This window comes from Podarcis gaigeae (assembly GCF_964106915.1).
Source record: "Podarcis gaigeae genome assembly, chromosome: 9".
Lineage (NCBI taxonomy): Eukaryota > Metazoa > Chordata > Lepidosauria > Squamata > Lacertidae > Podarcis > Podarcis gaigeae.
In genome coordinates, this window is record NC_139685.1 from 10,550,252 (window position 1) to 10,564,307 (window position 14,056).

The window sequence follows — 14,056 nt, forward strand, 5'->3', positions numbered from 1 at the left end:
GTGGGCAGTGAACAGCTCCTGAAGCCAACCAGAGCCAACTGCGCCACCAGGCTGGCTCCGGGCTGCTGAGACTGCCGCTGCTGTCACCACTACCAAAGGGGAACCAGGGACGCCTGGCACGTCAACTGGGGGAACTGCTGACCCCCCCATTGACCCAAATCGAGCCGGGAGCAAGAGCGCCCGGCCTCCTGACCGACTGCCTAGCGGCACTATGGGGCCAGGAAAACTCCGGAGCCGATGCAGGGAGAAGGAGAAGGAAGAGAGAGAAAGAGGAAGGTGAAAAAAGAGGGGAGCCCCAACCTTGCCACATCACCACCACTGAGGAGAGGTAGGAGAGCACCGGGAGGGCAAGGACACGTGGCTGAGCCCAGGCCCGACCTGTGCCTACTCCATGGCGGCTAGCGCTCCAAGAGAGCAGGCTGGGGCCCAGAGGAAGGCAGCGTGACAGAGACCACAGAAGAAAAGATACAGTGGTACCTCAGTATGCGAACGGGATCCGTTCCGGAGCACTGTTCGCATCCCGAACGGAACGCAAGACACGACGGCATGTCTGCGCATGCGCAGGTCGTGTTTCGTCGCTTCCGTGCATGCGCGTGACGTCATTTTGAGCGTCTGCACATGCGCGAGCGGCAAAACCCGGAAGTAATGAGCTCCGTTACTTCCAGGTTTCCGCGGAGCGCAACTCGAACACGCTCAACCTGAAGCGCATTCAACTCAAAGTATGACTGTATTGCTTCTTTTTTAAAAAAAAATAAATCTTTTTTTAATAACCATTTTTTTCTCTTTTCCAAAAAAAGAAAAAGAAAAAAAGTGTCCCCAGATTCAGTGAGAAGATTTGAAGCCTGTCCACTGCCTTCCTTCCGCCCTGTTTGGAGACAATTGAGAATTCTTTGCAAAGTCACACATGCTGCCGCTCTCTGGCAAGTTCAGCTCCTTCCCGTGCGCCTCTCTTGTCAGCCTGGCTCCCCCCCTCCCCAATAGTACCGCCAATCAGCAGGGGCCCTTGTGGACACAGGGGCGTGGCCAGGGAAGACGCGGCTCGAGGGCTGTATAAAAGGGCGCGCGGGGCGACGGACTTTCGGTGGCGAGAAGAACTCGCGGGTTGAGCTCGAGGTACCCAGCGTCTACTGCGAAGTTGGATTTAAAAAAAGCACATAGTACATTAAAATGGCAGGAGGGAGGCAGTGATGTTCCTTCATAAGGGCCGGAAACTTGGCTTGCACACTTGTTCAAACCTGAGAAACTTCGTCTTAAGGGGAGTTGCGCGCAGCGCCTTGCGGAAAGCGCACTGAGGGAAGTCTGCGTCCGCCCTTGAGCGCTCGCGCGGGATTCTTGAGAAATGCGCGCGTGAGCGGAGAGCCAGCAGCTCTATTGACCTTGCTCCCCCCAAAAAAGTGCTTGGGGAGAAGGGAAACCTGAGGGCCCGGCGCCCAGCACCTGGTTTCCCCGCCTCCGCCAGCCCTCGGCGCCGCCTCGCCCCTTGGCGGCAGCAGCTGCCCCCTTGCCGCCGCCGCTCACCTCTCCCCTCAGGTGCAGCCGCCGCGAAGCGCCACTGTCTCCGGGCGCCTGGCGCGAGGAGGCGGCGGCGCGCGTTCCCGCCCCTTTCCCCTCCCCCCCCCGGCTCCTGAGCTGCGCCAGGAGGGAGAGCTGCTGAGGGGGCTTCGATTCCGCGCTCGCCTCCGCCACAGGATCGGGCTCCGGAGCGACCTCGGCGCCTGCGGCGCGCTCCCTTGCTCCTGCAGCGGCTCCTCTCCGCCCTGGCGCTTCGCCTGGTGGCTTGCGCGCCCACCTCTTGGTCGCCGACTCGAACTTGTCGGCGAAGGGCGGGAGAGCAAGCGCTGGAGTTGGGTGTGAGGGAGAGAGCGCGCGCGTGTGTCTCCTCCTCCTCCTCCCGCCTCTTTGCCTGCGATTCTTAACCTCTACCGGCGTCCATCCTCCTCAGTGCAGCGCAGCCCGCCGCCGCCGACGTTGGGGGAGCCGGTGTGTGTGGGTGTGCGGAGCTGCTCCTGCCCGCCCTCGCCTTCCTCTCCGCGCCTCTCTCTCGGTCCCTCTCTCGGCGAGGACGAAGCATGCAGCCGGCGCGGGCGCTCTAGGGGCTCGCCGGCGGTCGCAATGCAGCTCGGCGCAGGCGGCGGGGAGAGCGAGCTTTTCTCCGAGGCGGCGCGGCGCGAGGCTGGGGGCGGCGGCGGCTGCTGCTGCGGCGACGGCGGCTTCGTCTTCTTCTTGACGGGCTTCTAAAGCCTGGACGGAGCGGGATTCCAACATGCCGTGCTGAGAAGGACCAGCAGGCGCCAGAAACAGGGGCTGGGCTCGCGCGTCGTCCGTCCGCCCGCTTCGCCAGCGGACTTCCGAGGGGCTCGCCTTCGCCTCCGTCAGGGGCGGCCGGCCCCCCACCCGCCGGCGGGACTCGCACCTCCGCTGCTTGGGAGGGGGACTCTGCCTGGGGATCCGCCTCGACGTCGCCTCCCTGCCCGGACTTCGCTCGGGGATTTGGATTCTGCCTTGGGACCTTGGAACTTAGGAGGAGGAGGGCTTTATTTTTATATTTTTAAGGGGGTCTCTATTTTTTTAAGGGGGTCTCTATTTTTTTTTGAGGGGGTCTCTATCCCCACTACCACCGAAGGGGGAAGCGATCGGGTTTCCCCCAGCGCCGGATCCGCGTCTCTCGGTGGGGATCCGGCGGTGACCTCGAGGAGACGATGAAGCTGCTGGTGGCGCTGCCTTGGCTCTGCCCGGGCGCGCTGCTGCTGCTGCTCCGCCTGGGCGAGGTGGCGCCGCAGCCTTGCCCGGCTCAGTGCTCCTGTTCCGGGAGCACCGTGGACTGTCACGGGCTGGCGCTGCGGAGCGTCCCCAGGAACGTCCCTCGCAACACCGAGAGGCTGTAAGTCGCCTTCCTCCCTGCGGATTTCCCACACCCGCCACCTCCCCAGAAACACACCTGCCGCCCTCCCCTCCCCCCGTGCCCAGGTCCCAACATCCTTCCCATCCCCTTCCCTCTCATCCAGCCAACATGTCAAGCAACCCATTGCTGTTGCCAGAGGATGGAAGATATTTCCTCCTCCCCATTAAAAAAAAAGCAAAGCTAAGTGGAAATGGAATTAGTGCTTTCAATTCTCCTCCCAACACTCCCCCTTGGTTCCTTTTTAGGGCGCATCAGTCTCCCCCTGCCCCCAGCTTTGTTTGTTTTCCCCAAAATTTATTTATTGGTTTTCACAACATTATAAACAAACAAACAAACACATAAGACAAACAAACGTAAATCAGAGCCTTACACTTGTTAACATTGTTAAATGACTTCCTCTCTTCCCCTTGGTTGAATTTCATTGCATGTCCTTTTAACGGTTTTCCCAATCACAGTTCTTATAATATTTAACTTAAACATTAACATCCTTAGATCTTCGCATTATGAAATTAAACATATTAATTCGACGCTTAACATAAATAAAATCCTAAGCCAATTAAGTATCTGCAAGTTGTTTTCTGTTAATTTAACTTAACATATTTAACTAAGTCATCATTAGATTTAATTCACTCTTCCTGATACGCCTCCCCTGCCCCCAGCTTTGAAGCAGCCATTCTCCAGTGCATAGTTGCATTATAGGTACCTTGCGCAGCAGCAGCCTTTCAGAGTAGTTCACAGTTGAAGTTTGAGAGCTTTATTTCCTTCTGAAGGAAGTATAGCCTTTATACTGTATGCTTTTGTTTAGTTCTTAATGCAGTTCTTTATTATGGGCGTACAAAGCTATACCCCACTTTGGCTGCTCTGCAAAGGAGTTGCTAAAAGTGGCTTACAAGTGTGGAAACCAATAAGAACCCAGCTATTAAAAGGCAAGTCTGTCAAATTAAACAGCAGGAGAAATGCAAAAAGCAGCACCAGCAATCAATACACGGAGTTCCTTATGGGCCTTCCCCCCCCCTTAAAAAAAAATCAATGTATGTTGCAGATGGCTTGTGTTGTGGTTAGTGCTGGTGGTTACAAATCTCTTTAGGACTTCCGCTATTCCATTTTTATTTTTTTTTTACTGTAGTACCAACACCAGATGCCCTTTATCACTTTCTCTGCTGCCTTAGAACACATATGCACACACAGATCAATGTATCTTATTTTAGAACACCACTGCCTCAAATTAGCTGCTCCTTATTTTGGAATACTTCATGTTCCTTGAACAAATACCCAGTTATTCCTTTATTTCTAAATTATTGATTTGGTACGCCCAGCTTACCTTCCCCCCTCCCTTTCCTGCAATTCTCATTATGGGGTTTGGGTAATGTAAGGAGACATGAAAGAACCAGGCCATTAGTTCCACTGCTTTGCTCCCCCCCCCCTTACTCAGCAGTAATAAGCAAAATACACTGCTGTTAATTTGGGTCAGAAAGAGACTATGTGTGAGATGGCCCTTTCCATGCTTCACTCCATATTTATCTTCTTCCCCCTCCCCTTTAAATGGATTGAAATACACCTTTTCTTCTGATCTGCGGAAATGACTTGTAGAAAAAAGCTTGTAGAATACACTTCGGGCCAACTTCAGTGCAGACTTAAAATGGGAAGATTAAATTGCAAAACCCTCTGCCTGAAATCTCACCAGCTCCAAGTGGAGTCACCAAGACAAACTTTACCAGCCCATTTCAATCCACCTTTGTTTCACTTAGTCTTTTTTTTTTAACAAAAACAAACCTATTATTTATTTCATTTATGAATCTCTTACCCTGAGGCATCCAGAAGCAATTTACAAAACCTACTCTGACTTTTCAAGAAGACACTTTAAAAATCAAGACGGATGATTTCCTGCTACTAGGAAATCCTGCTTTTAACAATACTCCTTTGCCCCAAAGGTGGAATTCTTAATTCTTCCCCCAAGAAACTATTTATATTGTTTGTACAGAATGCTGAATAATTTGGAGCTGGAGGCAGAGAGATCCTACTAAAAGGAACATGACACTTGTTTGCCACACAGTTAGTTTCTTGTTACCTGCTTTCTCAAAATAGAATTGCTTTTACTACTTGAAGTATATTGTTCCAAAGATACAAAAAGTATTGAAGAGGTACCTCGTACCCACTTCGTAGATTTAAGTAAATCTGCCATATCATTCTTAGCTATTATGATCTTTCCTGACTGATCAGTTAGGTTTAAGAGTGTTCTTCAAAACACGTCCTGATTGTCTTTGTAGCTATTAATGTAAGCAGCTTTGGGAGAAAAAATGGAGAGTCATTAGCATTTTTGCTTTAAACTCAGAGAAAAATATCAGTGACTCATTAGTCTTAAGGGTAGGTGGGGGGAAATCTGTAGATCACTTGAGATTCCTGCTACTTTTCTTAAGTGGAATGTGCTAAATCTCTTCCCCAAATATAATGCACATGGACTTAAGGTTAGTTTCCATTATCAAACTTTTTCCTCCTGAGTTTACTCTCAAGTAGTGAATCCAAGCTGAAGTCATGATAATATAGTTGTCCCTTACTTAACTAATCATGACCAAATTGGAATGAATTGAGATTCTGAGATTCTCCATTATTTGTAAATACAGTAGTTGTACCTTTTACAATTACAGGACTAAATGAGATTTAAGAAATAAAATAAATTTAAACCCAAAGATAGGGTTAAAAGAGATGAACACTTGGATCATATTGTTTGTAAGTTCACAAATATTTGCTTGGGTAAGCTTGGCTGTGTAAGTTTTAGGAATGCTGAGTTTTTTAGGAATGTTGCAGAGATGATGATGCCTTCCAGAAAAATCCTGGGCCCCAGGAAAGCTGTCAGATGTTTACTATCCACTTCCTCCTTGGTTCACCATTCATTTGACTATTTGATGCCAGTGTTCCTGTCTGCTCTCCTGTTGTGGACTCTGTAATGGTCTTCAGGGGTTGTCTCTAAGTACCTGACCGAAGAAGTGGGCCAACGATTTCTCCCCTGTTCTCTGTAGGTTCAGGAAGTAACGTACTAAGCATATCATTAAGTAAACATGTTTTGATTTCATCTGTGTTTCTCTCATTCATCCATTAAAAACAGAGAACGGACTTGTCCAGAGGCAGTGGTAGCAGTCATTAATCATAACTGTTCCTATCGCGAGAAAGTCAAATTTGTGAATGGCACACCACAAACCTCACTATTTCATGATAGGAACAGTCTAGAAACAATATATCCAAATGCTTTTTCAGTAAACTGGAAATTAAAACAAGTGCAAATGAAAGGAGAATTACTTTTACATAAACTTTTCAGGAATTTGCACCAACCTACAGTTATCCTCAAACTCTTTGTTGCAAATTCTTATTATTTGATTTTAATAAATAGCCACCAGTTCTGGAATGTTTTAATTTTACTACTACTTCTTCTTAGGGATCTTAATGGGAATAATATCACAAGGATCACAAAGACTGATTTTGCTGGCCTAAGACATCTTCGAGTTCTGTAAGTTGCCTTTTGTTGTATTTTATCAGTTACTATTGTATGCTGCAGATGTGCAGTTCTGTGGAAAATGACTTATTTTATCAACAAGGCTAATTCTTTACTTAACCTCTAAAATAACGACAACCAAACTTACACTGTATGAGAAAAAGCAGTTGGGAGATGACATAAAAATTTGGAAGACTGCCACAGTAGCAATTTTGTATTGTAGCCACTTGTGATTTTATTCTTTTCCTTGACTCTATAAATACAGCAAATTATTGACTTTCTGAAAACGAAATGCTTTTTAGCAAGCTGTAAAGAGAAATATCTGTTTTTTAAAGGCTAACTGAATTAATTTGTTTGAATGCACTTTGAGTTTAGGATTGTCAGAAGTTATTCTAGTTAGCAGTAAAGGGAAATTCGGGAAAGAGAAGCTATCAATGCAACTTGCTTTTGCACCAAATTCTGTGAAAATTGATACAAACTTTTAAATAGTTTTACCATATATAAAGCCTGGTTACTTAATAACTCAGAAGTCCTTCTCAAGGCCTGTAGATTTTAAAAAAATCACTATACAGTAATGACTGCTCTTTCAGTGAAGACAAAATCTTCTTTGAGGCATGCTAGTAACAAAATTGTTTTAAATTAGGGAATAATTGCAAACAATTAGATTGGTTTTGATATTTCATCCTAAAGATGAAAAGTTGCAAACTTTTCCTTTTGTGGAAAAAAAAACCACATTAACTCTTTTTCAGTTGAAAACAACTTGATTTATAATAGTAAAGTGTAGCTTTCATTTCTTTTTTTAAAAAAAGAAACTTTTATACATCATGTACATGTTTTTAACATTCTGTAATTGAGCAGCAGCTTTGACTTTTTCCTTAAGCAAGGCATATATTTTTATCACCTTTGACCCTTCAAGTTCTTGAGCAGGTTTAAGGTCTCTGAAAACGGAGAGGGTATTTTCTCTCTTCCTTGGGAAAAAAAAGTCATAGTGGAGTTTAAGGTGACAAGTCTTAAACACATTAAATTGGATGGGAAGTCTAAGAATAGAGTGAGAATTGTGAAGTTAATAAAGAGGAGCCGATTGCAAGTTTCCCCATTGCTAAAGTGCTGTAATAACAGGTGTTAATCATCGTTTGATTACTAGCCGTTTTAAAACTCATACTCTGCATTTCAGTCAGCTCATGGAAAACAAGATTAGTACAATTGAGAGAGGAGCATTCCAGGACCTGAAAGAACTGGAGAGACTGTAAGTAACTTTTTATTGATTTGAAATACCACAAAGCAAGTTGTTGTAATTCCCCCCCACTGCCCTCCCTGTTTCTACTTTGAGTTAAACTGCTGGGATTTGTTTGCCCTCTTGGAATTCTTATTGGACAGAATCAAATGTAGCAGTAGATTCTATGTGGGAAAGAGGGGAAAACTGAAATGTAATTTTCATTTTTTGAAAGACAAGATTCATCTAATGTGAAGAGTTCTAGGGACTTAAACAAATTTTCTGGAGGAAATTAATTACAACCCCTAACTTGGTACAAGCTAATGATGATAAAACTTGCTCCTTCACTAAGAATACAATTTAAGCATTTGGTTTCCTGTACGTTGTATACTGTGTTGTGGGAAAGCAAAACATTTGTGTAAGGGAGAAAATTAGGTGTAAAATGCTCTAAAATTTAATGCACTGTACAGAAAATTGTGAAGTGTTTGAATGGATCTAAGAATGTAAATAGAAAAATGGGTTGTATTCTACTAAGTACTACTCAGAGTAGACACAGTGAAATGAATGGAATTATTTCCATTTACTTCTATGGGTCTGCTTCAAGTAGGACCAGTGTTGAATACCACCCATATCAGCCTGTGTTTATAGTACTGTAATAAAGTATTTGGAGACTTCAAAGACCATCCTGTTGAACGATAAAGGCTAGTTAGTTGCTCTCTCATTCCACCTATGCAGTTTCTTTCAAAGTTGCATTTCTGTTGTGTGTATACTGTGTTGCATTTTGACAGCACTCAAGACTGCACTAATTCAGTTTGGGACATGAGTTCATGTATGTTGCATTCTTCTGAACTGTTTAGCTCTTGCATAGGATTGTTCATTGCTTATAGGGAACAAGGCCATCTCGGAACTATACTGTTTTTATGAGCACTGTTTTTAGTTCTCTGGTGCTATCTTGTGTTTTTCTTTTTTAAAAAACCACCACAACAGAATGTAACAACTGTCTTTCTCCACCCTTTTTGCCATTCCCTCTGTGTAGCAAGGATGTTTTCAGGACATTACTGGAAAGTCAGAGAGTTTAAAATCTTGAAAAACAGCAGACTAACTTTCTGTTTCAACTTGTATGGGAAGAGAGTATCTGTGTCTTGCCTGCTTTAACAATATGTCAGTGCAGATTTTCTCGACGGTTCTATACAGTTTTGAAATATGGCATAAATTTGTTTTGGAAAAGGAACATTTTCGCTTGTTTTTGCTAGGCCATGTTTTGCATTGATACTGTTGCTTGCAAAAGCTTTTTATTGATAAAATGGAATCAGAAAAATAGGGAAGGGGCATGCACTGGTGAAGTGGTTTGTTTTTGAGCTTAGTAGTTGAGGTATACCCAGGTCTGCTGCTAGTTGAAGTTTTTCTAAAAAAAAACTAGCAATATCCCTTTTAAAAGAATCATTGTGTTTCTGCAAATAGAGAGTGATATGCAATTTACGCACACATAATATTTCCAGTTTTTATTTCTGGAAATTAATTTACAGAAAATTATTTCCTAAGTGTTTGTCCAAGATCAACAATTATATGCTTGATGAACTGTTAAGTCCCGGATCACATACTGGTGGAAGGTGCTCGTAAGATATTGGCGTGAACATAACTTGTCAGCACATTATGGCTAATTTCATCCTCAGAATGTTATTGAGGCATGTGGATTGTACATCCCTAACACTTTTATGAAACTGAATTAGCCAACTAAGTTTTTACTCAGAGCAGATCTCTTGGAATTAGCAGACTGAATTTAGTCGTGCTCATGAATTTCAATGCGGTTTGAGTATCACTAACACTGGATATAATCCCATGTATATTTCAAATGTGAATACTATACCTCTAAAGAACACCCCCCCAGCAAAGTTGTATCTGTTAAGCCTGCCATCACTGTTTATTTATTAACACCTTTTAAGCACAGCTCTACCCATGTCACATTCAAAGGTTTAATTCAGTGTTTCCCAAACTTGGGTCTCTATCTGTTTTGGACTACAGTTCCCATCATCACTGACCACTGGTCCTGCTAGGTAGGGATGATGGGAGTTGTAGTCCAAAAATAGCTGGAGACCCAAGTTTGGGAAACACTGATTTAATTGGAAACTACAAAAGAACTCCAAAGGTGGAAGTGCTGACACCTTTCTCTCTACCTGGCTCAATTTTGCTCTAGCTGGGCTCCAATACTACTAGCAAGCCCATCAAGGATAAAGCAGTAGGGTTGCAGCACACAAACCTCTTGTGCACTTAATTTCACCCTTTCCTTTTCCTCTTTTACATGTGACTGTATATAGTTCGATGCTTAGGGGTTACCTTGCATTTTGGTTAATTAGTTGAAACAAGTAATTGTATATTTGTTGAAAACCACTGCTTTTTTGTGGAAACAAATAACAGTCATGTGGTTAAAATGCATTGGAACTTGTTCAAAAATCAGGATTCGTCTTCTAAGTTGTTTAAGGTTTTCGTTTCTACCCACATTATGGTAATAGCGTCACAGTTTTCTGCTCTATGCAAGGCTCAAATCACATGTTTTGGAGTAGAAGGAATTTGGAGCCAGAATCCTTTGAAATCATCTCAGCTGCTGGGCTATGAACAAGTGTTCAATATCTGTGAGGAAAATATGAAGATTCATTTTGCTGACAATTACCACATCCACCTGAGAGATAGATGATGTTGTCTTGAGCCAATTCATCCCTTTGAGATTTTGGAATTCAAACGCATTTCCCAGGAAGTTCACTGATAACTCTCTTCAAATATTTCCTTTATGTACATGGCACAGCAGGGACTTGGTTAACATGCATGATATTTAAATATCAAACAAACTACATTGCTGTGGCAGTCTTTTTGATGTATTAAGTGGTTACCATATAGTGAATGCAAAACCCATCAAAGCTGCTGGCTGGGTTGTGTTCTGTGATTTTGATTGCTATTTAACCACCATACAGTTTCTAGATTAATCCTTGCTTTCTGTTGTGACACACAGTCTGGCAGACTGATACTGTAGTTTTCATAGCTCTGCAATTTCATCGGTGTAACACATGCCTGTGCTTGTCCCAAGGGCAGGGAACTTCCTGTGGGCTGACCTCAACCTGCAAGAGTGTCGAGCTTGGCTCATGAGGTCATTTCCACCAAACCATTCTCATCTGATCACTGGTGGCATCACAAGGGGCAGCAGCAGGGTGGGAGAGAAGAGTCTTCCGTTACGCTTCCCTCTGCCACAACTTGCATGAGAAGCTGCTTTTGAGAAGTGTTTTAAGGCAACCTCCACACCTGTGTTACAGCTGGAATGGGCTGTGGGTGCTGTCTTAAAGCCTTTTCAAGTCTCCCCTACTTCCAAGCTTCCAAGATTAGGAAACTGAAAGAAAGGGGCAGGAGACTTGGAAAGTTGCCCCACCCAGATGTCAAATTTGGCCCATGAGGCTGATCCAGATAAGGATCTGCTGATAAAGATCTGGCCCTTGGAGCCCAAATGGCTCTCCCCCCCCCTTCACCCTTACCCCACGTTTGCATTAAGCAAAGAATATCCCTATGGACAAACCCACCTTTGAAAAACCCATTATATCTCTGGCAACTCTGCTCTTCCTCACCAGTCATTGAGGTGATTGTTGATAACGTAGGAGGAACGGAAGACACCAAGCGACATTATAGGAATGTTGGATTGCATTCTACAGCCTCTCCTGGTATACAGTATACAAGCTCAGAAAGAGTCCACAGTGCCATCCAGGGGGTAGGAGGACAGCAACCAACAGCTGCAGGGCTCCCCTAAGGCAGGAGTTCAAATTCCCCAGAAGTCCAAATGCCGTAGCCAGAAAATAACCCTTTGACAGGGAAGGGCCTGGAGAAGGGGGGCTGGGGAGAGAGCAACAGCTAGCTATCTCCATAGTCAAAAGGGTAAAAAGCCTGCATTTGGTACTAATTTGTAACCACACCCTGCCCCTTGAGATAAGGGTACTTAAGAGTCCAAATGGAAATCATTTTGAATACTGTACTGCAGAAAACAGCAGTGTCGGGGTGAGCAAAACAGGTTTTTTTACAGCACGCTACAAGAACAAGTCTATTAGATTCCATTTAGTCATCCCAAATCCAATTCGCAGTAAAAACAATTCCATGTATCAAAATCCAGCATAAAGAAATAAAGATCTCCACTTAAACGGCTTGTTGAAATAGGGAACGTCTTCAGTGGGTGCTGAAAAGACAATAGAGGCTGTCTTATGTGTAATGGGAAGGAATTGCTACAGTTAGGTGCACCCACAGTAGGAGCCTGATTCCTATATTGCATGGACAGATGATAAGATGATATCTCCAGGATACCCTCTCCTTCAGTGACTGATTGGCGGGTGGCACTGTGGTCTAAATCAGTGAGCCTCTTGGGTTTGCCGATCATAAGGTCGGCAGTTCGAATCCCCACAACAAAGTGAGCTCCCTTTGCTCTGTCTCAGCTCCTGCCAACCTAGCAGTTCAAAAGCATACCAGTGCAAGTAGATAAACAGGTACCGCTGTGGTGGGAAGGAAAACAGTGTTTCTGTGTGCTCTGGTTTCCTTCACGGTGTCCAGTTGCACCAGAAGTGGTTTAGTCATGCTGGCCACATGACCCAAAAAGCTTTCTGTGAACAAACACTGGCTTTCTCGGCCTGAAAGCGAGGACTTAACCACCCAGGGGTCCTTTATATTTACCTATACCTATAACAAGTGGAGCAACCTTTTTAGTGTTATGGAGGGCAGCACTGTGAGTTGGTTGATAGCTCAGTGGCAAAGCATTGCAGTAGGACTAGAGATGTGGGTTCCGTCCTCATCCCAAAGATAGAAATGTGGCTTCCGCAAGGTAAAATTGATTTGTATTTTGTAAGTGACAACTTCAGATTGAGAAGGGGAGAGTAAAAGACTTCTGCCCCAGTGAGCAACAATTTAATTGCACAGCCACAGAACAATCCATACACAGGACCTAACTTGTCACATTTCTCCTTCCATTTCTTCTCAGTCCCACATGTAAGATCTTGGGCTTCCAGTGATACGCGCCAGTACTGATTGGGGCATTTGTGGGGCATGAGTGCAGTGTTACAGCACTGGTTTGGCATACAAAATATCCAGGTTAAATTCCAACCAGAAGTTCCCACAAGAAAGAAGAACCCCCCCTCTCCAAATTTCCAACAGCTAACAAGCAAGAGTAACTGACACATGGACTAATACATCTCTCAGGTGGTTGTAGGGCTTGATCACACTCAAGTTGCCTTTCATATTGTCCAGCCCAATTCATCTTGTCCAGTCATGCCACCCCATGTTAATTTATATGAATGCCAATATCTGCTAGATATTTCCTAGCATGCCTTACCTATTGACCAAGGCTCCCCCCGCCAATGGCAACTGCTGGACTGATCCCTACTGTAATTGGGACAAGTTATTTGGCCTCTCCCAGTCCCCTTGCAGGTGCACTAGTAGCAGGGACAAGCAGAAGACGCAACCCCTTGCTTCTGAGTATTTGAAGTCTGCCTGGTTGCTGTGGAGAGCAGAGAGACAGGGGGATAGTGATAAACGGTGGGTAGCAGCTGCATACATAACCTGTGACTGAGTGTTCATTAACTCTGTAATTTGAGAGAAGGCACAATGGCTATAGATGCTCTTTCAATCCTGCATGCCTCATTCAGGCTCCCTGATCTTTATGTGGGACTTTGTATAGTTGGGGGCACCTGATGTGTGTATTTGGGGTGTCATCTGTTGGGGGCGGTGGCATTGTCATTGAGATAGTGCTTCTCCATCCACCGCAGGAAATTGCACCAGAACTGCTTTTAGTTACTGATTTTGCTGCCTCTCCTCTAACCCTGAATGGAATAATATTTCACATGTAGTTGGCATCACTAGCTGTATGTAGAGTGTAGGCTTTTTGTGTTAATAAAGTTGTCTGTGCTCCTTGTCGCCTTTCCCAGTATATGGGAGAACTCAGCAGGGTTTGGGGGTGGAATGGGGGTGTCCAGTACGACTTCAAGCTGCATGTTTACCCTGTTCCTCATTTATGCTGTTGCTGTTGTGTGTCTTGATGTGGTGGTGATGGTTAGGTTAGTACATATAATGTCACCATATTGTATTAGAGAGGCAGACAACGATGTTCTGTGGCTGTGGATGACTACTCTGCACATCTTAATGCTTTTTGATGTCTGATGTTTTTAGAGGTTTCCCCTCTTCCTCCCAGGTGGTCCCCAACTCTTCTTACCTGTGAGGGTGCCTTGTTCTTGTAGGCCCAATTGCAGCAGTTGGAGTGTTGAGTGTTAGGATTCAATTCCCGTGCTGCAGTCATGGGATTGTTTATATCACATGACGGTGTATGTTTTCATTCCACATAGTGGGAAGTGACGGAGACAGGATGTTTGTATTACTGTGTTTCCATGATGTAGGACGTTTGTTCCTTTGTCTCTTTCTCTTTGCTGTTTGATGCTGATGA

At 44.7% G+C, this 14,056-nt stretch overlaps 1 protein-coding gene across 7 annotated transcripts in view; it reads left to right on the plus strand.

The window, feature by feature from the left end:
* The first annotated feature begins 1,341 nt into the window (after nt 1–1,341).
* Nucleotides 1,342–14,056, plus strand: part of SLIT2 (slit guidance ligand 2) — a 232,194-nt gene continuing 219,479 nt past the window's right edge. For 3 of the 7 annotated variants that reach the window (XM_083754825.1, XM_083754824.1, XM_083754827.1), the window contains exons 1-3: nt 1,660–2,881; nt 6,333–6,404; nt 7,564–7,635. In XM_083754825.1, coding sequence (XP_083610951.1) covers nt 2,700–2,881; nt 6,333–6,404; nt 7,564–7,635 — 326 coding nt within the window. In that variant the 5' untranslated portion in view covers nt 1,660–2,699. Of the gene's footprint in view, nt 2,882–6,332; nt 6,405–7,563; nt 7,636–14,056 lie in introns of all 7 variants that reach the window. The other 4 variants (XM_083754823.1, XM_083754826.1, XM_083754822.1 and 1 more) reach the window with 4 other exon arrangements.